This window comes from Puma concolor, chromosome C1 (genome assembly GCF_028749965.1).
Source record: "Puma concolor isolate L17-30 chromosome C1, mPumCon1.1.hap2, whole genome shotgun sequence".
Taxonomy (NCBI): Eukaryota; Metazoa; Chordata; class Mammalia; order Carnivora; family Felidae; genus Puma; species Puma concolor.
The window spans coordinates 34,235,416-34,261,557 of NC_141674.1; the positions used below are offsets into that span (position 1 = coordinate 34,235,416).

At 57.3% G+C, this 26,142-nt stretch overlaps 1 protein-coding gene across 15 annotated transcripts in view; it reads left to right on the forward strand.

Moving 5' to 3' along the window:
- The window catches only part of PTPRF (protein tyrosine phosphatase receptor type F), an 88,390-nt gene that overhangs the window by 29,371 nt on the left and 32,877 nt on the right, over nt 1–26,142 (forward strand). For 9 of the 15 annotated variants that reach the window (XM_086716713.1, XM_086716712.1, XM_086716716.1 and 6 more), the window contains 3 exons: nt 8,438–8,626; nt 14,574–14,591; nt 17,491–17,601. In XM_086716713.1, the coding sequence (XP_086572839.1) occupies nt 8,438–8,626; nt 14,574–14,591; nt 17,491–17,601 (318 nt within the window). Of the gene's footprint in view, nt 1–5,197; nt 5,289–8,437; nt 8,627–14,573; nt 14,592–17,490; nt 17,602–26,142 lie in introns of those variants that run through there. The other 6 variants (XM_086716714.1, XM_086716717.1, XM_086716719.1 and 3 more) reach the window with 2 other exon arrangements.

A 26,142-nucleotide genomic window follows, 5' to 3' on the forward strand; every position in this document is an offset into this window, starting at 1 on the left:
AGTGAGGGTCTTAGAGCTCATTCTGGAGGTTACGATTCAGCTGAGCCAGTGGGTTCCAAGCCAGGCAGGACAGTGGTCAGGAAAGCCCCGGAGGAGGCCAGACAGCAGAGATGTGGGCAGGGCCCTGGTGACTTGGGTAGGTTCTGGAGGGCCATGGAAGGGGCGGGGGGAGAGGTGGAGGACTTGGGGGGGGGGGCGGGTGAGCCCAAGAGCAGGAATGGGCTGTTTCTGACTCTGTCCCGGAGGAGCCCGGCTCAGAGTGCAGGTGGCAGCGTTTGTCTTGTGATCATGGATGCAGCAGATGACAGGCACCCTGCGTGTGCTGTGGGTGCCCCGTGTGTCTGGGTAAGGCATTGTGTGAGGTGCGTGGCATGGTGTTAATGCAGCGGGTGTGTGCCTTACGTGCTACATGTACAGCACGGGGTGCGCAGCGGACTGTGTGTGCCTGTGTGCGTGCCTGTGTGCCCATGAGCACTGTAGGGGGTGTGTATACAGTAGGTGGTATACACTCCACACCATGCAGTGTCTGTGTGTGTGTGCACGCATTAGTGTGTGTGTGGGGTGTGGTGGGCAACAAGCATCTTGAGCTGAATGTGTGGGGGTCGGTCTGACACTGGGGGGATGGTCAGAGAGGCTGCATCTGGGCTCATCGTCTCTCGGACCCACGGGTTCCCTGCTCAGAGCTGCTGGCAGGCAGGACGGCTGGACAGGGATGAACACGGGACCGAGTGGTCAGGCTGACCTGTTCTCGAGTACAGTAGCTCCTCAGCACTTCCTGTGCAGCCAGGCCAGGAGGGAGGGTGCACCAGATAGAGATCCTGCCCAGACCTTGGGACCCCACTTCTTCCTCCCCTCTTCTTACCAAGGCCAGGCTGCCTTTCACCTTTTTTCACCCAGTCGACTGACCAGAACCATACCACCCACGGGTGCCACACATGGAGTGTGTCTGGTCTTGCCTACTTTGTGATAGGCTCAGGGGATGCCGTTAGGCAAGTGGGACAGTGACTGTGTTAGGGGGTCAGTCGCTGCTGGGCCTGGACCCCCAGGTTCTGCAGTGGCTCTGACCCTGGCTGGCTTTGGGACCTGTGGGGTGATGAAGGACCTCTTGAGACCGCCCCCCCTCACTGTTCACCCCCATACTCAGTCCTTTTGGAAACAGCCTCAGGGACAAGAGGGCTGATGAGCAACATATGACCCTGTCCTGAGATCCTGGGCTGTGCCGGACCCAGAGCAGACCCTGAAGGGAGCTTGCTTTCAGGACGGGTGGGTGTTTTCCCAGGGAGTCAGCACTCCCTGCCCCACCCTCCTCCCTGCCCCTGGCCCAGGCCTGGCTTTGGGGTTGGGGTCGTTGGGATAAAGAGCTACCACAGGCAGAGGATGACTTCCCAAGTGGCAGGCTGTGCCCTCTCCCTGTTGCCTACATAGGTGTCTGGGTAACAGGCTGTTTGCAGAAGCTGGGCCTGTCACCGCCCTAATTGGCAGCCACAGAAGCCCTAGAACCCAGGCCAGCTCCTGCCCCTCCCCTCACAGCCAATGCATGACCTACATGCTTTTCTGGTCCAGTGACTGTGGTCTCTCTGACCTATGCTTCCACACACCTCCCATCCCCCATCGTGATCACTGTAGCATTTGGGACCCCGGAGACATGAGGCTCTGCAGCCATTTCCTGGAAAGTTCTGGGCCCTAGGCATGGGGTTGGGAGAGGTGTTAGGTAGGTGGGCACTGCCAGGAGGGCCTAAGGTCAGGCTCTGGGTTTCTTGGTACCTAGAATCCCCCATCTTCTTTGGTTTTGATCCTTCTCCAAGGGCCCAAGTGGACTCCCTTCTGAGTGGTCCTCCTGTGGTATAGGCAGTACACTTGCCTCTTCTGTTAGACAGGCAGTAGGCACCTCCCCTGCGCCCAGCCTGCCCCCCCCCCCCCCCGCACTCCTGCACTCAGAGGTACTTACAAGGCCCTACTATGTGTTTGGCTTCCTTGCTGGCTCCCCTCTCCCACAGACTCATGACCACAGAGTGGAGCCCAGCAGCTCTGGGAATAGCTAGCCTAGTTGGAGGTTTTAAATGCCCCCATGTGTGCAGTCTCCATCCTTAGTAAGGTGCCTCCCTCTGGTTGCCTGGGGAGAGAGGATTTTAATCAGAGGAATGACATGACCAAATGTATGCTTCAGAAAGGTCCCTGGGGGTGCAGAGCAGGGTGAAAGGAGACCAGCGAGAGATTGGGGCAGCCTTACAGGCAGTAATGGCCTAAACCCAGGCAGCAGGAAGGGGAGGAAGGGAGAATGGGCTACAAGCAGTGGAGAAAGAGTGGTGACCTGCCTGGCTACTATGGAACTGGGGAGGTGGAAGACTGTGGGTTATGGCTCTGGGCCCAGGTAGATGGTGGTAATATTTTCTACGATTCAGGACCAGGTCTGAAAGGGCAAGTCAACGAGTCTAGTTAGAAATCTGTTGTATCAGGCGTGTGTAGGCATCCAGGCGGAAGAATCCAGGAGGCCTGTGCAGATTCGCCAGCACTTCAAGGGACCTCTGGAAATGGAGTTTTGAAGGCTGAGAAATGGCAAATCTCAGGGAGCCAGAGCCAAGAGGGAGGAAGAGGACCCGGATGGAGCCCCAGCTGGCTAATGCTTCATGTTGGGGGGCAGCACGTGGCGGGGTGGTCCCTGGGAATCTGGTGAGAAGGGGCTTGAGAGGTAGGAGAGAGACCTGGAGTGAGGCTGCAGGGATGGAGAGAAGACAGGCATGTGAAGGAGGAGTGAGTGGTCAGTGGGGCGGGGTGCTGTCGAGAGGTCAGGCGAGATGAACACTGAGAAGTGCCCTTTGAATTTAGTCTCCTGGAGTCATGGTTGACCTTGGTGAGCTGGCCAGAAGCAGTTGGGGGGGGGGGCGGGGGTCTGAGGAGTAAGTGGGAGGCTGTCTGTGGTCTGAACCTAGCGGGGTAAATGGATGAAAAGAATCTTCCTGGAGTAGGGTCAAGGTGGGGGAACCCCAGGAGCCGAGTCCAGCCTGGGCCAGGGCCCGGGAAGCCAGAGTGCTGCTGAGGTGTGTGCTCAGGGACAGCCCCAGGATTCACTTGAGTGTGTGTGGCCCTGAGGCCTCACCAACCAGGTTGAGTAGGGTGGTGTGAGGTGCCAGGGAAGCCCTGGAGGAGGGGGAGGCCACGGCTGCTCTCCGCTCTCACTACCACTCTTGGGCTCTCGCTGCTGACAGGCCCCAAACAGCTCAGATTCAAAAACAAAACAGGCTTTTAAGATGCCAAGTTTGATGAAATCCGAGTGCTGCAAGAGGTGGGAGTTTTCTCTTAGAAAAAGCTGAAAATGGAGACTGAAAGCTGTGAAGGAAGATGGGCCCAAGGCTCCCTAGGCCCCCGCTTACTGCTTGGAAGCTGGGAGACGGGGAGACTGTAGGTCTGGGGAAGGCATCTGAATTGATAGGTGGTGTCTTGGCCCCAACCCTGCAAAGGATGGAGATGCCTCAGGGACAAGGCTTAAGGTGGCCTTGGTTTCCTTAGAGTGCACCGGGGTTGGGGGAACCAGCTGCCCTGCTACTCATGACGTTCCTTCGTGTTTCTCTACATGTCTCTGCATTTCCCGTGTCTCTGGGTACACATGCCTCAGCATACGTGTATCTCTGACTGCATGTTTCCACATGTGTGTGGAGTGCCTGTGTGCACTGCCTCTGGATCTGCTTGCATGAGTCTTGTTTCCACAGGTGCTTGTCACTGCAGGTGCCCCTCCATACGCGTGTGGAGGTTTCTATTTTTGCACCTGTCTCTTTCGCCATGTATATCTCTGTGGGTCCCGGGCTGTGCATGTTTCTAGGTGTCTGTGTTCAGAGACAGGGTGAGGCCAGGCCCAACACTCATGCACAGAGGAGGAGGTCAGGCTTGCAGATGGTGCCACCCCAGGGAGCCTGTGTACGTGTGTGCCGATGTGTGCCTGCGTGTGCACGGAGACGCCATGAAGCTGGGTAAACACGGGTGAGAAGGTCGTGCTGACAGACGGTGCTGCCCGCCCCAGGACCCTGCAAGGCGTCTCCATCTGTCAGCTTCCCTGGTGCAGCCCCCTCCCTCTGGCCCAGACTCAGCCTGAGGCATCCAGGCTGAGCTGGACAAAGAAACCTGTGTGTGCTTTGTAGGGGCCTCTGCAGCCTCCCTCCCCCAACCATCGCAGCCAGCCTAAGCCCATCCCCTGTCCACCCCTACTGTGGCCTCATCTGTCAGGACCCCAACATTTGCCTTAGCTCCAACCAGCCTCACCTTCCTACTGGCCCCCCACCCTCCCCCTAGCCTTTATTTGGGCAGTCCCTCCCTCCCCCCAGAAATCTCTTCCTGTCTCCCATGCTCAAGGGTTTAGTACTCTTGTGACTGACTCCTCCTCCAGGAAGCCACCAAGATAGCAGGTGAGTCATGGATTTGAAGCAGCTCCACCATTGCTGTGGGGTTTCGGCCAAGTGTCTACCCCTCTCTGAGCCTTAGTCTCCCTCCACCCCCTTCCCCCCACCACACACACCCTGTCATCTTCCTCTGGCCAGTGGGGACAGCAGGGAAGGAGTTTAGACCTCCCGTTGCAGTATCTAAAGACCAGTGCAGTTTGGTGCAGGAGCCGTTAATGTACTCCTGCACACCCACCCCAAGTACGCAGACAGTGGTCCTGGCGGGAGAGCCCTGGGAATGTGTGCGCACCCTACCTGTGCGTGCAGGTGAAATCCACAGACAGCTGTAGAGACTTAGGCTCCCTGGTACCTCTGAAGCCCCTTAAAGGCCCCATGGACTTCTCTTTCTCTCCCAAGGACCCCCTTTTCAGAGAATAGAAGGGCCTCCGCCCTAGAGGCACAGACACTGCAAATGCCTGGCTGAGCCTGTGAGGCAGGTGTAGGGAACCCCAGTTACGCGGTTGAGCGGTTGAGCGGTTGGGCGGTTGAGCGGGAAGGAAGCCTAAGGGGGAGGTGGGGGAGCAGAGAGGTGGGGAGTTGGAGTGGAGGAACAGGGTCCCGGGAGGGGCACGCCCGCTCCACCCAGACGAGGGCCGGAGGGGCGGCAGCTGCCTGGACCAATCACGGTTGCGCGCCCGCTGGGACGCGGGCACGCGCAGCCTTCCTTCGCGAGCCCGCCTCTCGCGTTGCCATGGTTACCGGGTGGCCTGGAGGGGGAGGAGCCCTTCCCTCCACCCGCAGCCGGGGGGGACAGATTTTGAGGAGACTCGATGACCACACATCGGGGTGTGGGTGCGTGCAGCTTGTGTGCAGCGGGCTTCTGTGGAGCGCGGAGCCCTGAAGCCGTCGGAGGGCGTGGTATGTGGCAGGATGGTGGCGCTGCTCCCCGGGCCGCCCCTCCCGAGAGCCCAGGACCCAGCCCTGCCTGGGCGGGGTCCCACCCCCGGGGGTCGTCCGGCCCTACCTCAGATTTAGTGGTGTGACCTTGGGCGGGTGTCTAAGGCCCCCCCCCCCCCCCCCCCCCCCCGTTCACTCATCTACCACATAGGGTTTTGGCAAAGATTAACTCATTTTTTTAAAGCATTTTAACTCAGTGCGTGGAACATAATAAATGCTCCATAACTGTAACTTTCTACTTCTCATATCCGAGCCTCAGTTTTCCTGATTGCTGATGGGTTTGGAGTGATCGTGTGAAGTCTGACTGAAAGACTCACCCTGGTCCTTAGCCTCAGTGCTTCGGGCTATGGTGGACCTGATCCCTGTGGGTACTGGGGGTGTGCAGGGAATAAATGTGCCGGACCAGTGGATGGGTCAGTTTACACCAGCGTGCCTAGTGCCCAGCTTGGCCAGACACACGACAGGCATCAGTAAACAGCTGCTGACCTTGGCTACATTTGAATGTGCCGGAGGCCTCCTGGGGAGCGTAGAAGGAAGAGACAGCAGCGCGGTCACTCTCGAGGGGCTGGAGTCCTCCTGTGAGACACGCTTCCCCCGCTGGAGGTGCAGAACTGCAGCCTTCCCAGTTCTGCCTAGAAGCCTAGTTGGCACAAGGGACTGGCTTTTGGGTCCCGCTGTTTTATGGACAGCTCTTCACACATGCCGGTTTTAGGCTCTGGCGGCAGTGCCTGAGGCATGATCTGAGCCAAGGACGGAGCCACTGAGGGCGCGATAATTGAGGGAGGAAAATTAATTGTCCTTAATTTGGCGTAAATCCCCAAGACCTTCCCCGTGTTAGGAATTCAGAGTAGATTCCGGGACACGGGGCTGCAGGTGTTTGCGCTTCTTCCCTTCTCCCTTGATCTACCTTGCTGGTGGAGATGGGGACCAGCCGACTCCTGGACCCGAACTCTGGCAGGCTGCTCAGAGGAACTGAGCAGGGTAGGATTCAGGACTGGCACCCTGGTGGGCTAGGGTGGCTCTCACTCTCCTGAGTGTCCCCCAGCTGCTGGGAAGGGCAAGGAGGGTGTAGGGGGCGGGCCCCTCAGGCTGGGCCTCTGCCTGGGCCTTTCTGTGAAAGCAAGTGACAGCAGACCCAAAGGAGGCTGCTTCCTGCTTGGTATTTCCCAAGTCGTGTCTTCTTGCCACTTTCCTTTTTCCTGCCACTGTTTAACATTTTCCTTTTAAAAATCAGAGCTGAAAGTCAGGACACAGTGGGATCATATTTACAGCCAAGGAGATGCTGGGTTCACATCTGGAATTTATAGGGCTGCAGATGGGGAAGTAAGCATCCTGCCAGCTACTGGGAGAGGCTGAGAAGGCAAGGCCGTGCTGGGAATCCTACTGCTCCCTAGCCTGAGACCCCCCCTCTCCTGAGGGGGCCACAGTCCCTTTGGGATGCCCCAGAGGGCATTTGGGATGCTGGAACCTTAGCAGAGCTCCTCCTGGGATCTAGCAGCAGATAGAGGGATGTTTTGCCCCTGCCTACTGGGGCTCCTCCAGCTTCCTCTCCTGCCTGCCTCCCCAGTCAGTCCCCCTGGTTCCCTGAGAGTCTAGAGGGAGAACCAGCCTTTCAAGCCTTTACTTTCTAGAATCGCTTCTGAGAATGCCATGTGCCTTTTTCCTGGCACAGGAGCCTGACCTCAGCAAGTGTCCCAACACATCCATCTTGTGCTGGGCCCAAGAGAGGAAGGTCCAGGCGGTGCTATATCCTGGTTGCTGCCACCACAGAGCCTTGCCCCTGCCCCCTGCCCCAGAGGAAGACTGACAGTGTTCCCGTCCTCTATTGGGCGTGCCTGGCGTCCACACCGACAGAGAGACTCTGCCCAGTTCTCACACACACACTCTGGTGGGGAGGACCTCTCACCAGCCCCAGGCCCTAGCCTTGGTACCTGTCTGCCCTGGTGGCTTAGCCGTTGCTAGTTATAATGATAACGTCAGCTAATATTCATTGGTGCAGATTCTGTGTCAGACACTGCCCAGCACTTATACATCATCAGATGTAGTCCTCAAGATGGGTTTACAAGGTAGGCACTTGAACCCTGTTTCCAGATAAATGGAGGCACGGAGAGGATTAGTAATGCATCCAGGTCACAGAGCTAGTTAGTGGTGGAGGTTAAGCCCCACGTGGCCTGTGCTAGTCCAGAGCCTGTGCCGCAGCCCCTCAGGGGCTGTGTGCAGAAGCCTAGGTGCAGCAGGAGTGGGGATGCGCTGATACCTGTTGCTTCCAGGGAACTGACTCTTACGTGAGTCGCCAACCCCTGGCAAGATGGGAAAAGGCAGCCAGGGAAGGGTTTTGCCTTCATCAAATTTTGGTGAACTCCTCATAGAGTTTTTTTATCTCCTTAGCCTCCACGTGCTCTGACATGGTCCCCAGGCCTGACCACGGCCCCCAGTGAGTGAGGGACGAGGGTTAGGGTCACGACTGCAGTAGAGAATGGGTCAGGGCAGGACCAGGGGTTGAGTGAGGTGAGGGGTCATTGGTAGGGCAGGGGGTACCCAGAGTCAGGTCCAGAATTCAGGCTGTGATGTGGGGCTCTGCTATGCTGTAGAGCTAGAGGCTAGATGTGAACAGTGGAGGGGACACTGCACGTGCAGAAGAGGGAATGGGGATTAGACAGCACAGGGGGCTTTTGGGCTCAGTTGTGGCTCTGGGTGCTGCCGTACGAGCTGTGGGCCACGTGCAGCCCAGCATCTGTATAGCACTTTCTGCTGTGGCCAGCAGAGCATCAATCCTTGTTTTTCCCGGGGCCCAGAGAGATAAGTGCTGACATCTCCCCTCTGAGGCATTGTTTCTCAGACCTGGAAACTCCCTGACAGGGCAGGACGGGCCCCACTGTAGCCCCTCCCCGCCCCCGCCCGAACCCCAGAGAGGGCAGGCCTGGGTAGTGGGACTCAGGACTCCCCAGTCCTTACGTGGAGCAGGCTCCACCCTTAAAAGTCAGGAATTGGGAGACAGGGGTCTTGAGGGTGCCATCCAACCTGGGAGTCAGGAGAAGCTGCCCACAGCAGAGGGTTCTAGAGGGCAGGCAGTGCCAGCCCTAACTCACATGTCTGTCCTTTGTCTGCAGAGGAACAGCTGCCCTCTGGCTTCCCTTCCATCGACATGGGGCCTCAGCTGAAGGTGGTGGAGAAGGCACGCACAGCCACCATGCTGTGTGCAGCAGGCGGGAATCCAGATCCAGAGATCTCTTGGTTCAAGGACTTCCTCCCTGTGGACCCTGCCACGAGCAATGGCCGCATCAAGCAGCTGCGTTCAGGTGAGCAGAGGGTGAGGGACAAGGGGCCGCACAGACTTTAGGAAAGGTGTCCAGCTGAAACTAAGCACAGCCTTCCCTCTTGGGCCTGGATACCTGGGAGCCACAGGAGGTCTCAGCCTGGGGCCGACCTTCTGGAGCCATGCAGAGGGCATCCACTGGGCAGGCCAGATCTTGGTACAGGCCCACCTGGCCCAGGAAAGAGCTGGACAGCGAGGTCTAGTCATCGGTGATTCTTTTACCTTCCTGGGATCATCAGAGTCTAGACTTTGGTCCATCCTGGCTCCTTGCAGCATGAGTGATGTGCCCCAGCATGGCGTTGGGCTCTGCAGGGGTGCTCTATGGGCGTTCGTCCTCTATTTTTCCTATAGCCTGGCCTGCGAGGGGGCCTTCGTGATGCTTCTCCTTACTTCTCCAGGCAGCAGTTTTGGCCAAGAAAAGAGGCCAAAGATGCTTTATGCATCAGGCTTCAAAAGGCTGGACCTCAGGAGCTTAGAGCCAGGAGGACTTGCTGCCATCCCTTGGCCACCAGGGCCACCTGTCTCCTCTGGATATCTCAGTCGAGCCAGCTCGGAGGCCCGGGAGCAAGGATGCCGTCATGACCAGGCAGGAGGTGTCGCCCCGTTGATCGATCCACCTCTGAGGCTCCCGCCAGGATAATTGATTCAGTTTTTGTGGGAACGGCACAGGCGGGAAAGGAGGCTCAGAATCAGCTTAGCTGCGTTCTGCATTTGCCGCCAGCAAGGGCTGGACCGATAGACCTTGGTCCAGAAACTCCTGCTAGCTGCAGGCCAGTGGGCTCAGGCAAGATGGCCGGCACCAACCAGAGCCCCTGCTGCCCGTCAGCTGTGATGTCAACACTGCAAAGGAGGACGTGACTCTAACCCTTTCAGGGCCCTGCAGGCTTTAGAGGTGCCCCTGGCACTCTCTGGGGTTCCAGCCCCTCCCTGCTACCTCCCATCAGGTAGACACCCCTGCAGTGCCCAGGGGAGGAGGGAGGGATGAGCTGCCCAGCAGGGCAGGATTCAGGCCCTAGCCATGGCCGCCTGAGACGGCCTACGAAGTGTTAGCTCATTTAATTTAATTAAAACTCAACAAGATGGAGGCAGCTGTAACGCAGTTAATTAAAACAGCCATAATCAAGGCAGGAAATGGTCCGGTAGCATTTGCAGCCGCTGCCCAGCGCTGCCCAGTGGCCGGCATGGTTCGGCTCCTCTGCATTTCCCCACAGTCCGCCCAGGCAGGCTCCCCAAACAGGCAGATGGTCCTCCCTGCAAGCCTGGCCTCCACCCCAGAATGGCACTGACTGCCCGTGGCAGCAATTCTGGGAAGGCACACTGTCTTGCGTGCTTGTTCATCAAGTATTTATGCAGTGCTTACTGTATGCCAGGCCCTGTGCCACCCATCCACTGCCCAGTGAGTCGGCGCCTGCCCGTTACTCCACTGGCTGCTGCTCCTCCCCTCTCCCTGGCTTCCCTCTCACTCCTGTCTTCCCGGAGGCCTCACCTTCCCCTGCTCCTTCCTCCAGCCGGGGAGCCCTTGTCACCCTCCCCTTGCCCCATGGGCAGGGCCTTCCCCTAGGCCAGCTCACCCGCTCCTGCAGCTTCAGGTCGCCTCTCCACTCCTGCATGCCTAGGTCTGTCTCTCCAACACCACACAGCTTACCTGAGTTTTAGACTAAAAAAACCTATCTGCCTTGTTAGTGTCACCCTGGCCGCCATGAGTGGTGACTTCCTTCCCAAACAGCCACACCCTTCTCCCCCACCCTGACCCTCTCCCGGCAAGTGGCAGCCCCCTCAGCCCGAAACCTGGGACACACCCCGACTCTTCCATTGAGGAAGAATCAAATCTTCTCATCACCCACATGGTTCTCATGTTGGACCCCTCTTTTTCCTTCTGCTGCCTCGGTCATATCGCAGTGCCGAGCACTGCCCTCCCTGCCTCCAGGCTCCACCCGGGAATCTGTCCCCCAGCAGCTGTCAGTTTTCCCCTTGGTGCCTCCATGTTCCGACAACCGCAGTGGCCTCTCACTGCCCGAGTGGCCAGGCACCTGTTCCCGAACAAGGCACACGGAACCCCTCTCGATCTTCCCAGCTCACATCTCCAGCTTTACCTCCTCCATCTCAGCTACCCAACTTAGCAGTTCTGTTAAGTCCTTTAACTGCTCTGAGCTTCTGTTTTCTCACCATTAAAAAGGAGTGACAGTAAGCACTAAGTGAGACGACAGCAGTGGAAACTGTAGTTTGCTGCCTCGGGTACTGGGAGGGCTCCGTGAACCGGGCTCTTGTTACCGGTGGCCACTCCCCACTTGCCCTGAACCACCCTGACCCCATCCTTGCCCTCTGCTCTAATTCACCAGATCATGAAGCCTCTCCCACCTCTGCCTAAGTAAGGCCTACTCCTTCAGGACGCACCCGCCCTGTGTTGTTACTGCCTGGCTCTTGTTCTGCTCACTTAGGCTAGGTGCCACTTGCAGGGAGGGCCTGGGTCTGGCTCCCTGCCGTGCAAGGTCTCCCCCAGCTCCTAGCACAAACCCACCTGTAGGATAGGTATCTCTGAGCCCTTGTTGATAAATTATTTCATGAACATGACCTTTGGGCCCTGTTCCTGCAGACCAATGTCCACCTCTCCTGCTTCTTAGCTCTGAGGAAGACCTCGTTTGACCTTTACTGCCACCTGGAAGCCGTCACCTGGAGGGTTGTGGACCCAGGGTCCAGTTCCTAGGATGACACCCTTGGGGTCTCAATCCCCCCACCTCTGTAGTGACAGACAGGATTCTTTCCCCCATTGCTTCCTGGCCCTCCACTCCAGTCACTACTGCCCCTGTCCTGTTACCACTTAAAAGGGTGCCCTGCACATGTGACAGGGATATCCCTTCAGTGGAGTGGAATCAGGCCCCCAAGCACTCAGCCGTTTACAGGGACCGTCACAGTTTACGCATCGCCGACAGATCACAAAGTATTTTCCTGCCTTTTGTTGCATTTGATTCTCCCCAAGCCTGAGAAGTAGGACAGGCTGTGATTATCATGCCCACTTTACAGCTGACTTAGGGGAGTCACTTGGGGTCACACGTGGAGATCCAGAGCCAGGGAGCCCCCCTGTGCAGTCACCCAGAGGCCTTCTAGTATCGCATACACCAAATCTGGGACCTGGGGAGTGGCTGGACACTGCGGGCCCTCCAGAGTTCCACGGCCCCATCCTCTCCAGAGCTCAGGCCCTCCCTGACCGGTCCCCAGAACTTGTCAGGCACCTGCAGGCTGCACTACAGCACATGTCACGGGGCATGGCCCCGGAACAGGAGCTGGAGAGGAAGGCAGCTGGTGTGAGCCTTACTCACGTGTGACCTCTGCTCCACGGGCGCTTTCCTTACTGAAGTGACATGACGTGCTGACATAGGAGCCTGTTGGGAATTTGAACTCGAGGCCCATGGTGGACCCAGGAGGAACGGAGACAAGTTCAGGGAGAATGGAAATCAAGTCAGGAGCAGATGGTGTCACTGGAGCAGCTAGCAGGGGCCAGTCTCCAAGTGGGGTTCAGAGCCACTGCCGGGTCCTGAAAGGAGCTGGTGGCCCACACGCTCTGCCAAGCCTGGACAGGGCGTCAAGGAGACCTCCCGTGCTCTGCTCAGTGGCCTGAATGTGCAAGCCGCCATCTCATCACCGTCGAGGACAACCTGATCCACACAGCTACGTTCTCACCCAGAGCACAGCCTCCTTCCACACCCTCTGAAACCTGAGCTGAGACTACAGGGCCTGAGCATAGATGCCAGCATCTGGCTGCAGGCGGAGGCCCACCGGCTCTGGCAGATAGGACCCAGAGCCAAGGGCGGAGCAGGCTTCATTCAGGGTGGGCCTGACGCCTGCAGTCCCCTACTCTGCTGGCTGGCCCAGCTCTGACCAGAAGAGCCTGCCCCCCAACCCTCTTCACCCATCAGGGTCTGGGTCTGTCAGGCGGGGACACTGGCGGTGCATGGTCATGATTTCCCTTTGGCCTGAGCACACTGGCACCTCTCGGGAGCAATGCAGACTCCTGGGTCCCTGCCAGTCTCCCACACCCACCTTGTGAAATGGTAAGGCAAATTCTTCTTTCAGTTGGTAGAGAAATGACTCTTCCGAGAGGTCCAGAGACTCGTCACACAGCAGGTTAGGTTTGGGGAGAGCAGAGGCCAGAAGCTAGGGGTCCGAGTCCTGGGCCATTTACACAGCCACCCCCTGCCATGTCCAGCAAGCACTGTAGAAGTAGATCAGTGGCTGTTGACTTTTTCGTCTTAGCACCTCCGATTGTAAATATTAGAGAATCTCAAGGAGCTTTCGTTTCTGGAGGTTTTTCCTGTCAGCATTTATCATATTAGATATTAAGACTGAAAAGGTTTTAAATATTTAAACTTTAAAATTATTTTTAAAAAAAACCATTATATGTTAAATGATATGTTTTCATGAAAAATAATTATGTTTCCTCAAGCAAACATTTCATGAGTACAGTGGCATTGTTTTACACTTTAACAAATCTCTTTAATTTGGGGCTTGATCGAAGATGGTCACTGGATTCTCACATCTGCTTCCACATTTGCTCTGTTGCAGTATCACACTTCACGGAGCTTCTGGAAAACTCCACTCTATAGTCACAAGACAACAAAAGTGAAAAATGCAAATAACTTCTTAGTATCATGAAAATAGTTTTGACCTTGTGGACCCTCTGAAAGGGTCTCAGGGCCACTAAAGGTCCCCTGGACCATGCCTGGAGGATCACTGTGATGATGGTTCTTCCCAGTCTCTCTGCAGCCCCTCACACCCCCAGCCCAGGTCCCAGCAGCTGCCTTTACCTTCCCTCCAGCCTCTGTATCTGCAGTGGGGAGGCTGTGCACCAGACCTGATTAGTTCCTGCGACCTCACTTACAGGCCATGTGACCTTGGGCTTTGGGCAAGTCACTTGCTGTTCCTCAGTTTGTTTCATCTTTCCCGTGTGAACATGGATAATTCCTCCTAGGCAGTTGTCATCGAGTTTAATGAGAGAGTAATCAGTGTTTGATTTGTCTTTTGGCATATTTCCCTCCCGTAGCAATGGGCAGAGAGGGTCAGGGTGGACAGCCCTGGGCCCAGGCTCGCCCGGAGGCTGCTCACTCCTCTGGATGAGGCAGAGGTAGAAGATGGGGCCCGAACACAGCCTCAGAGGAGGCACCTGCTGGGAAGGCAGCTGTTCAGACCTCGTAACCACCCTGCACCAGGCATTTGGAGGTGTGCGTCTGGCCCCCTGGGCTTGAAGCACTGAACAGGCAGGGAGGGGACACCGGCCTCTGGCTCTCACCAGTCAGGTTGGGGGTAAACTCAATAGTTACTCGCTTTTTAGCAGGGTCGAGTGGGCTGTAGAAGGCGTTTGCTACTGGGGTGTAAGTTCACGCCAAGTCCCATGGTGGGGCTTGGCTGGTATGTCTGCTTTGCTTGAGGGAAACCTGGCCTGGTGGTGGTGGCCTATGGCAGGCCCTCCCTTTAGCCCTTTCTGTGTGCTTAACCTCCTTGGTTGCTTTTGGTAAGTGCTTTGTTTTGAAATCTTACCCACCTGTGAAATTTAGGTGCCCTTAAGGAGTGGGGTTGCTACTACTTTTATTCACTTTTCCCCTCGTTGGCTTCAGCCAGCTGGGTCTGCAGGAGCCCTGATTCCACCTTCCTGAGTCCCATCACCTCCAGCCCCGATATCCCCGGCCCCACCCTCCCTCACCTCCTCAGAGCAGTGCCAGTGACCCGGGGGACACAGCTTCACCCGCACTCAGCCTGGCTCAGCCTGGTGCCTGCGCACTTGTCACCTGCGTCGGCCTAACTCGGGCCTCGATTTCTCCGTGTATTTAAGGCCCTTTCTCATGTTTTATTTTATCTGGTTTGGCTTTTTGTGGCTTTCCTTCCTTTTGTACTAATGCTTCTCTCTGATCTTATTTGCATTCAAATTACCTCGCCAGGTGGTTCACCAATCAGAGGTAAGAATGCTGTCCGTGCATCTCGCCACGCCACGCCACGCCACTGCTGTCACCACCACTCCATCCCGTCCAGTCCGTCACCTCCCCCATGCCCATCCCGACCTCTCCAGCCTCCTCATCTCCAGCTCCGGTCCCCTCAGCACCACCGGCCACCACACACCTCCACTCTTGGTCATTCCCTCCTGTGGACTCATCCATTGCAAGTCTGGACTGTAGAAATAACTCCACTGAGCCCTGCCTCGGGGATGGCAAGCCCTGCTTCCTGGGCCTTCCAGGCCAACCCCACAGAAGGGACCCTGTCAGCTCCCACAGCGAAGCCAAGTGCTGATCCCCAAGCCCGGTCACAGATGGAGAGTCTTCCCAGGAAGTGGGGCAGCGTGACCAGGCCTTGCCTTGCCTTGCCTCCCAAGAAGCTCCTTTTTCTTGGGGCCCTCAATGACTGCTTGACTTCCTTTTAACCTCCTGGCCCTAGGACAGGGTGAGGACCATCCTGTAAATCCCATTAGCTCAGCACACGCTAGGAGGAACATGCAGTGAAGACTTTAGTGTAGGTGCTGCAGTAACACAGAATAACCAGGGTCTGCTGTGACCAGATCAAATGACCTGCCAGCCCCGGCTGCTTCCAGAGCCCCGCAGCCTGGGGCTTCAGAAATCAGACTCTGGACTCAGAGATCTGGGTGCGAGTTTGACTCACCTGTGTGACCTTCAGAAAATCAATCCATCTCTCAGAAGTCTGCTTCCTCATCTTTAAATCGGGGCCAGGGCCCACCTCAGGGCTCATGAGATTTAGAGGAGGAGACAGGGGTCTGGGCGGTGTCTGGCTTGGAGCAGCCATGCTGTAAAATGGTTGCTTCTGCACTGATTTTATTCACTTCATCCCTTCACACGTCTCTCAGCATCCTCGGGTACCTCTAGACCCCTCAGTCCAGGGCCAGGGTGGTCTCAGGACGGAAGCTGGGCTGAGGAACAGCTGCCTCCCTGTGGGGCGTCTTGTCCATCACCCTCCAAGGACAGGACTGACCCTGCAGACCCCCCACCCGTCCTCTCAGCCTGTACCAGTTCTTCATGTCCCTGCCGCTGGGGCTTGGTGTTGACTCCAGGTTTGGGAGTTTCTGTGTGTATATAGGCTCGGGGTCTGAACTGGGTCCCCTGACCAGTCCTGTTTCTCAGCACGGAGGCCGGGGGGGGGGGGGGAAGCCTCCTCCCCCAGCAGGGGTCCCACCCAGGCACTATTTCTTGTCCCTGCCTGTGGCATCAGCCACTGTTTCTCCCCTCGCTCCCCAGCTGAGCCGACCCAGTGCAGCACCCCCACCCCCACCCCACCACTAGCCAGGGGCCTGACCCCACCTGCTCAAATGAACGTTTTCTGTAACAACGTCCATCCATCCCATACACATGACCTGTTGAGTGCCCGACAGGGCTGTTCTTGGAGGAGATGGGTATTTGGCATGTGCGCTGGGCCCTCATGCTCGTGCTGCCTGACGCCCAGTGGGGAGGGCTGAGGCTAGGACCAGGGAGCAGGCCAGCCCTTTGTCCTGCATCGGGGTTGAGCCTTCGCAGCCTCTTCCCCCACCTCCAGCGCCCAGCCCCCTGCATATTCAGGGCCCCTCCTGCTGCCCTGGGCCTGGGTGGTGGGAGAGGGGTGTCAGGCAGTGAAGAGGCCGCAGCCAGGACCCGTGGGGGTCCTCCCCTGGGGGCTGGGCCACTAGAGTGTGATGTGGAACTCTTCCTGTGGCCCCTGACCAGTCCAGTCAGGTGGGGTCCCGCAGGTTCTGTCTGTGTCCTGTGTGGGTGTGGTGACCATCAACCAGCCTCCCCTGGGAAGGGTGGGGCTGTCAGGGTCACCCTGGCTGTTCCATGCAGGCGACGGTTTTCTGTCAGGCTGTGTGCTATGGGGTTAAGTGTCCGTTGGGCTGTCCTGTGTGGGTTTGATTGTCTGTCGGTTTGTTCCAGGGAGGGGGTGTTGCCTGTGCCTCGGGGTGTTACTGTCACAGACAGCTTTCTGGTGTGCGCTCATGAACAGTGTTTTTCCAGTGTTTACTGCCAGAGCTGGGGGGTGGCCAAGTCAAGTGGTTACACCTGCCACCTGCCCTCTGCCTTGGGCTCCCCTACCTGTACCTGCCACAACTGGACCTCTGTGAGGGTCCTTTTCAGCTGCCCGCCCCGTCCCCCCCTCCCCGCCCCCCACCGAATCCTGGCTCCTGTCTGTCCGTCTGCGGCCGGAGCAGCCCCTCAGGGCACTGGCCCGAGTGGGAGCTACAGCCTCCATTAGCCTCCTGAATTATGCAGCAGCCGTGGTGGGTCGAAGCACTTTAGCAGGACCAGGCTGAGGAGAGGAGCCGGAATGGGTGGGGCCAGTGGGGTGGGGATGGGGTGGGAGGAGAGGATGGGTGCTGTGAGCAGGGCACCAGGCCCCCAGAGCAAGCCCCTTCCTTCCTGCGGACTTCTGGCGGGCGGTGGATTCTCAGGCTCTTGCCCAGTGAGAGCCGTTGCATGCTTGCAGCTCCCAGGACCCCAGGTATACAGGCTGCTCCCACCTATGCCTGGCTCCGCGTTGCCTGGCAGGCCCGGTAGGTCTGGGAGCACTAATGGGGATGCTCACTGGCAAACGGGCTGTAGTGCTGGACACTCCAGGGCGGTAGGGGGTGTGATGGAGCCCCTGGCCCAGCCCACAGGCCCTACTAGACTGCAGGGCAGGACAAGCAGGATTGTGTTCCAGAGTGTGACCCTTGCTTCCAGCCGGGAGGCCAGTGGGCTCATCAGGCAGAGCTTCCTGGAAGCAACACTGGTGCCCAGGCGTGGCCCCGATTTTTGCAACATCTCGTCAACACGAGCCCAAATGCTGTCAAAGCCCCCTCCCCGTGTTCCAGGCCTGACCTCTGTCGCTGTGTCCCCACAGGTGCCTTGCAGATTGAGAGCAGTGAGGAGTCGGACCAAGGCAAGTACGAGTGTGTGGCGACCAACTCTAAAGGCACACGCTACTCGGCCCCCGCCAACCTGTATGTGCGAGGTAAGCATGCAGGCAGAGCCCAGCCCTGTCTCTGCGGAGCTGAACTGGCCCTGCTGGGCACGTTGTCCGGAGCCCTTGGTGTGGACGGTGGGGGCTGCCGTGGGCCCAGTCTCTCCTTTCCTACCGCTTTCTGCCGCAGCAAGAACAGCCGTCACAGCGCTCCCACTGGGCAGACTCCCTATGTCTACCGCTACTTTTCCTTCCTTCTCTGCAGGCCCTCTGGGAGGCAGCCGCTCTTGGGAGCATTTGTATCTCTTGTAGGTCCTGCCACGTGGGCCCAGAGCCCCACGGGAGTCTCGAGCCTTCCAAGCAGACTTCTCACTGTCAGTGTGTGTGTGTGTGTGTGTGTGTGTGTGTGTGCGTGTGCACAGATGAGCATACATGATTGTGTGTAAACATGGGCATACCGGCCCAGTATTCCTCGAGTCTGTCCTGCCTACCCCAGCTGGCGGGAGGCGAAGGGGGGCGGGGGGACCTCCAGGCCAGGTGAACCTGCCCCTCTGGAGGCCAGGTCTGCCCAGGGCCTTCCTGGAGGAAGAGCCGGCTGTGCTCTGTCACCAGCCAGGACCCTTGTAGAGAGGGTCAGTCTGAGGTAGTTGTGAGCCCCTGTAGGTGAGCACCTACTGTGTTTCAGGTGTTTCTTGCTGGGACTTAATGGATTGTGCATTTTCACAAGTCCAGATACCCAGCAGAGAGGGCTTGGGGACTGTTTTGGAGTGTCCAGTGTCTGCTCTGCTCACAGCCCAAGGGTGACCAAAGCCGGCCACCTGCTCCTTCTTGAGGACACCCAGGGTCTGGTGTGCATAGTGCCCAGCAGGGACCCTGCTTCTCCTCCCACATCCCCTCACTTAGCCCTCCCGCACAGATGGACATCATTACAAGTGAAACTGTCTCCACTCAGGGGATTTGAAAAGGAAAGTGGACGCGGCTTCCTTGCAGTGATGACTTCATCATGCTAAGTGCTTAGGGCCACTTCTTGAGGGGGTCATCTGCCTGTCTGCCCAGGCCCTGTCAACGGCCTGTCCCACTCTTTGGGGCCACATGGTCAGAAAGGGCAAGGAAAATCAGGCCTTCAACCATATAGTTATGGAGGAGCTGCTCTGTGTTAGGGCACAGGTTCCCAAGAGGCCCAGCCTGCCAGCCCACTGGGTGACAGGCAAATTGTGCTTTAGAGACCATGGAACTATCTTCATCAGAGTTGGGGGTGTGGGGTGGGAGGTCCCCACTCAGCCCCCTTGTCAGGTGCCCTCATCAAGGCACGCCTAAGTGGACCCAGGGCCTATCTTAAAGAACAGCATCAAAGCAGAGAGGCCAGGTGCCTGAGAGCCACCCACAAGGCCAAGAGAGTGGAGTTGTGAGGTGCACAGCCCTTCCCCACACGGCTGCAGCCAGAGCTTCTGACTGGCACACAAGGGGTCTGACAAGTCCCCTCCTAGAGAGGAGCAGCTGGAACAGCCCTTGGTGCCTCCTCCCACCTGGACTGTCCATTCCAAGTGCTCTGCGGTCCTGACTGAACACTTCTTCCAAAAGATCATCGGGTCCAGAGTGGCTGCATCAGGGAGAGGAGAGGCCCAGCAGAGCCACTGAGAAACCCTTGCTGCCTGGGTATGGGCTGGTCCTATGGGCACATTTCCTGGAGCAGAGCTGCAGGAGGTCTTACTGAAGCAGGAAAAGGCCCAGACATAGGTGATGGACCCTGCATTGTTATCTTGACTGGGTGGTAGTCCCTGAAGTCACCGTCACACTGGCCTCAGCCCTGAGGCGAGGCGGTGGGTCTCTTTGGAGATGAAGAGAGTTCAGCCACCGTAGCTGCCAGCCGGGCACTAACCAGGGAACTCTTACCTCCAGCCACACAAGGTCCTCAGGCAGGACCCTGCCATGGTCCATCCCCCCTTCCCACCAAGTCTTCCTAAATCACCTTTCTGGCCAATACCCACAAAGTCTTTGGGGCAGGGAGTGTGGGAGTTTCTTTAGTTCAGCCCCACTTGCCAGGGACCCTAAGGCAGGCCATCCCAACCTGGCTCTGTCTTTTCCTCCCTCACACACATGTTCCTGTAGGCCCTGATATGTAAGGTTCAGCCCTAAGTTTCTGTCCCCAAGACCTGACTTATACCCAGGCCCCACCTGAACCTGTACCTGCCCTGTTTGGTCAAAAGCAATTTGCCCCGTAGCCCCAGGACTTGTAATGAGACTTGTAGACACCTGGAAAACCTGCTCCTAGGACTTTTGCTTCCCATGTCCCCACTGCTCCTCATCTCTGTCCTGGTAAAGCCCCTGCTTTCCACCCCCAGCAGTGCAGAGGGCCCATCAGCCCCAGCTCCTCTGAGACTGCCTCTCCTGTGCTGGCCACCAGCTCTATCCTGAACCCTGCTTGTGAGTGCGCCGCCCATGGAGAAATCCCCCAGTGCCTGCCTGCTGCCAGCAGAGCAGCTGTGAGGTCTCCTTCCAGCGCAGGCACCTGGGGCCCCTCCAGGCCAGTGGGCTCCAGCTGTCGGGAGCCTCGGCATCCGGGTTGGTGTGGACTCTAGCCCAGGTTTCTCAACCTCAGCATAGTTGATACTTGCAGCTGCATGACTCAGTTATGTGGGGCTATCCTGGACATTGTATGATGTCTAGCAGCACCTCTGGCCCCCTAGATGCCAGCAGTACCCCCTAGCCATGACAATCCACAACCTCTCCAGACCTTGCCCAGTGTCGCCTGGGGGGACCCTACCTGCTGGGAACCACTACAGTAGATAGACGGCCTCCCTGCCAGCATTCACCTCCCTCCATCTCTCTTCTCCCGCTGTGTCCACTGGGCTCGAGGCCACATCTCCTCCTTGGATTTGTTTTCGGTGCCTTGCATCTCCTCTGTCCTCCAAACTCTCAGGGCTCTGCTCTCTGTCTGAGCCCCTGCAGCCGCTGCATTTAATGGGACAGCATGTGTGAAGCTCCCGGCACAGTGGCAGGCACATGGGAAGTGCTTGGTGGCCAGTGACCCCTGCTGCTGTCGAGATAGCTGTTGGGGATGCGTCATCCAGTTACACGTGCCTTTGCTCACGGTTGCCCACAGCTCCACCCACAGTCCAGCGGGCCCAGGCAGGCTGGGTGGACCAGCCTTTCTGTGTCACCATACGTCTTTGTCTCCGAGTGACTCACACTCTCCTTCCATCCACAGCGTTTCTCTCCTCCAGCTCTCAGGACACAGAGCTGCCAGGGGCCAGGGTGTGGCCACGCCCAACCTTCCCCCTTCTCTTCAGGGAGCTGGCCGCTGGCCACAGCTGAGTCTCAACAGGGCAGTGTCTCTACAGCCTTTCTCCCCATAGGTGTCCATACCAGCTCCTCAAGCTGGTGCTGTGCAGTGTGGGGCTTCCTGAAGGTGGTGGGAATCTAGCAGCCCGTGTGCCTTGGTGCGTTTGTGGGCTGGGTGGGCCCCGACCCCAGAGCCCAGCTCACTGGGTCTGTCGAGCCATGGGGTGTGTGTGAGGCATGGGGGCCGCCTGTGCTCCCCTTTCACCCCGCCCTGTCCCACCCTTGGCGCCCCAGCACCTGCCAGTGGGACCCAGCCCTGTCCACCATGTCCTCCATGAGTCCTGAGTCTTTCGTGAGCGGCGTGGTCCGCGTGCACCTGCGTGCACGTGCGTGTGCGTGGGGCACAAGAGTCTTGTCTTGTTTCCGTGCTGTGTGGGCAGTTGAAGGTTGGCCTGTTTTTACTCTCTCTGTGTTTCTCCTTGTCTTTTTTTTATTCCCTCCTCATCCTCATCGCACTCTGCCATCAACCCAAATTCTCATCTCTCAGATCAGCGAGAAGGTTGGTCCTTTTCACTTCTTATCCATCTGCAGTTCGCCCGTCGATGGGATGCTCCCGTCAGTATGGCCCAGAGGGCTCGGTCAGCTCCCTCAGGCTCGCTCCAGCCAGGCCTGCCCGCCAGTCGGGCTCTGCTCTCTGCTGTTTGGGCCGGCAGGCCGGCAGGACCAGGGGTGGGCGGGCTGGCCCCCTGCCCTGCATGTTTGTGCCGCTTGGGTCCCTGATGTGCCACGTGCTGCATGTCCCCTTAGCTAGGCTCCCCTGCTGGGGCGGTCAGGCAGGCATGGTGCATGACACGAAACTGTGCCCCCCTTTGTGCCTGGGCCGGGCCAGCTCTCTGTTCCAGGTGGGGCTCAGGAGTGGTTGGGGGAGCTGAGAGCAGTAGAGCCTTACGTGCGCCTGTGGGGCCTTTCTCCACAACCGTATCACCTAAACTCCACCTTTGCCCGAGCTCAGCTGCAGCCACTGGAAAGACGAAGGGAAAAGGCTAATGTAGAATGAGCTCACCCCACAAAGTCCTGCGGGTCTGCCCTGACCTTGAGGTTCCCACCAAGCCCCGATGGGCCTCGTGAAGTTTGGTGTCCATGGCACAGGTGGGTGGCATCATCTTGGGCACGAAGGAAATCTACACTCTTGTCTTTAACCCCTTTCCAATCAGAGCTGAATGAAGATCTTCCCACCTGCCTCAGCCCCTTTGCCCAGGCCCTCCCAGCCCTCTGGTGTTTCCTCAGGCCTGTGCTGGGCACTGAGCATTCAGATTCAGGGAGCTCACACCTGACCGAACAGTTGACTGCAACTTGGTAAGGCCCACGTGGGAGCCAGAAGAGGCCCCAGCCCAGCCACAGGTTGGGAAGGGCTCCGCAGAGACCCTGCTCCAGCCCATTCCAGAACATTCTCACATGGGGCTCTGTTCTCAGCCCCACCCTCAGGGCCAGACCTCTACTGCTAGCCTTGGGGCCAGCAGCAGAGGCTGGCACTCATTCCTGTGTCACATGATCTCAGTGGTCAGAGGAGACTCACCCGTCCACTGGGCTTTAGGCTGAGCCCCAGGGAGCAGACTCCGACCACCTGGTCCCCTTTCCTCCGTGAGGGAGAAGAGAGTCAGTCGGGAGGAGGGCTGAGGCCCCAGCTCAGATATCAGCCCTGAGCATCCGTCCATATGCGCTCCTGAGCTCTGGGGCATTTTGGTTACACCATTTTGCTGACCAGGCGGATCTGCCGGGGCGTCCAGAAAGCAGTCATCAGCAGACAGCCCAGCCTGCCTGCGGCTGCCTCCCCCTACACCCATTCCCCCACCATCCTGGTCCCACATCCCTTTTCTGTCTCTCCCTCTGTGGTCCCACCAAAAATAAGCACGTATACAAATATTTAACGGGAAAGCAGAAATGAGTTTCTAAATATTCCAGGGGGATTTGCCGGGCTGGTAATTTGTTTGGCGCTGATAATTACATCTTACATTTTTCCAGCTTTACTTAAAACTGTGTGCCGAGTGCGCCGGCATTTAATTACTGCTCTGCGGCAGCCACAAGGTTATTTATTAAAGAGTTATTTTATCTTGATACAGTGGATCCTGCCCCTCATCCCCTCCTTAATGTTGTGTTATTTTCATCAGAGAAATTTCTGTGAGTGAATGCAGATTGCGGGGCTGCCTCCCCCTGCGATTAGGCTGTCACTCCACTGAATGCTGATGCCTCCGGGCGCCACACCGCCCTATTATAGGGGGTTGTCAGCGCAAATAATTAGACTTAAAAGTTACAGCTGAAATATAATCCAGACATGGCAGAGCCCTGTTTTGGAAATTGTCTATAAAATGTCAGCAGTAAAGATGCACGGGGAACAGTAATAGACCGGCATTGTTGGAGCCCAAGATTAGACCTAAGTGCATTTTTCCTGGCTCTGGCTTTTTTCTTCCCTGCTGTTGCTCTGTCAATAGACTGAGTCCAGGGCAAGTTCTGCCCCTTTTGGAGGCCTTGTGTCTGGGACGGTGGGAGGAGTGACCATGGGGCTGCTGCAGGGAGGCGCCGGCCACTCCTGGCTGTTAGGGCGGAGGTGGCTGTCCAGGCAGGTCCAGGGTGCAGGGCCCCACTGGCACTCGGGATCCCAGGAGGCCACCTCTTACCTCTCTTGCCCCCACCCTCCCTCTGCAGACATACCCTAACCTCCCTCACACTGCAGGGAAGATGAGCCTGAGCTTTGGGAAGTCTCGCTCCAGAGCTCCTTGTGTGTGCCCGAAACCCGGTGCTCCGGCAAAGTCAAGGGTGCATCCCTAGCAGCCTCTGGGCTTGAGACCCTTGCCCGGGTGCTAGGGATGATCCTAAGGGTCACATCTGACCTCATCCTTAGTCCCCGCAATGTTCTGTCTTCCACCTGCAGGTAGGAGGGGAAAAATACAAGGGAAAACAAAACTATTCTCAACGTTTATTCTGAAGGGCCTCCACTTCCTGACAGTGGAACAGAAGACCTTGTCCTCCCAGGACTATTTGGAGTACAGTCCTGCACTTTCTACACTGCTTTCTATACTGCTTAGGTCGGGACCCAAGGTTTATTGGCCAAGGACCTACTTCCTTTCCCTGGGGCTCTTTGTTTTTATGTCCCGGGACTAATCAGGCCCCAAGATTCCACCACTGACCAGGGTCAAGCTTGCAGCCATGGTGTCCCCTGGCACAGGCTTTCCAAGTCCCATCCTTCTTTTGTATGTTTGTTTGTTTATTCTTGAGAGAGACAGAGTGTGAGGGGGGACGGGGCAGAGAGAGAGACATGGAATCCAAAGCAGGCTCCAGGCTCTGAGCTGTCAGCACAGAGCCTGACACGGGGCTCAAACTCACAAGCCGTGAGATCATGACCTGAGCTGAAGTCAGACACCCAAACGACTGAGCCACCCAGGCGCCCCAGCAAAATCCCATCCTTCTGCCAACTGGAGAATATCTTCTGCCAGCCCTGGCTGTCCAGAAGCTTCTCCCTAGAGCCTTCCAGTTGTCTTTTTTAAGACTTATCAGCCAGGGCTCAAAAGGGTGTGAGCTTTTCATCACACAGACGATCTCCTGGTAATACGTAAATTCGGGCATGGCACTTAGAAGGATCAGTCTTAAGTCGGTTCTCTTGTCTGTAATTGGGAGGTGATAGCATCTCTAGCAAGGAAGCCTTCAGCACGTAATAGATATTCAAGAGCGGTTTCCCTTCCCCGAGCTTCTTTCGGTGCCCATGAACGAGGAGGACATGGGCTGAGAATAAAGACCTGATCAGTTAAGAATGCTCCCCTGTGCCTGTCCGCCCAAGCCAGGACTGTGCTGGACCCCTTCCTTCGTCAGCAGGCCCGGGCCTGGTCTGCAAATAGACCTGCCTGCCCGTACCTCTCCTCCCACTGCCAGCCCCCCAGGCCCAACCCCGGAGCTCAGGGAGGGCCCGCAGCACCAGGCTGGGCAGTGCTTCTGTCTGTGCATCCCAGTCTCACTCTGGTATCATTCGAGGGAGTGAGTGCTCAAAGGGCGCTCCTGTGGGTCCCTCCTGCCAGCTGTGCCCAGGATCCAACTATTCTCTGCCATGCAGAACTCTCTACCTGTGACATGTTGTCATTGTTCCATGTGGACTCCCAGCTTTGGGACAAGTGACAGAAACCTACTTAATTGGCTTAAGCAAAACACGGAGATTCTTGTCTTAACCAAACTCAAATATGTAGAGGTAGATTTGGTGTCAGGCAGGGCTGGATCCAGATATTTAAATAGTTTGGTCAGGCTCTGGTGTGTGTCTTAGCTCTGTTCTCCTCAGTTGACTTCTTTGTTCTCAAGTGTGTTCTTCCAAGCGTTACAAAAGGTGGTCCCCAGTCCCTCTAAGGTTACCCGTGGCAGTATAGAAAGAAAGCTGTTCTAATAGTTTTTGCAGAAGTCCAAAGGCTATATGTCTCGTTAACCCGATCTGGGTCACATGCCCCATGTAGCAAGAATGGGAGGAGAGGCAGTTCCCCTAAAGAAGATGAAGAGGCCAATTCTAGAAGGCAGAACACTAGATGTCCATGAGACACATTGAGATCCCAAGTGAGCCTGGGGACACAGAGGGAAGTAGACTCAGCCCATGATGCCAGTCACACGTGGCTTTCTTGGGGGTTCTGTCTAGAGGTCTCGGAGTGAGGTGGTGTGGACAGAGTTGGGGCAGGAGCTGAGTGATGTGGGGTCTGGTCATGTGGCCTGAGGAACCATGCAGGTGTTTTAACAGAGAAGTAATGGGAGCAGAACTGTGCTGTTTGTGGAGGGGCCTGGAGGAGGCCACCGTGGCCGAGACTTTGGTGGGGGCAGTGGCCTCTGGGTCTGGAAAGAAATTTAGTGGGTTTGAAAGATACTTTAGCCACGTGCTAACAGGACCTGGTGATTTGTTGGGTGTCTAGTCTCTGGGCTGCAGCTTGACCCCTGTGCAGTGAGGTCAGAGATGGGACCAGGTGGTTTCTGCGGTCCCTTCCAGCTCTGATTCTGTGGTTTGGGCTGTCTGAGCAGCAGAGTCTGGAACCTATGGTGGAGGTGCTCCTGATGTGACAGCATGGGTCCTTTGCATGCCCTGGCTCCCCAGCAAGGGTCCTCGGAGACCCGCACGAATTCTCGGTGCCACCTTTTGGTTCCTTAGCCTCGCTGCCTGCCTTCTCCAGCACTGTCTGTAGGGGTGCCCCCGCCCACCAGCTGCATGACCCGTCAGCATGCCACGCATGCCTGCCCATGGCTAGGTCTTGCCTGCCTTCCCTCCTTCTGCATGTTCCAAATGTCTGTGCC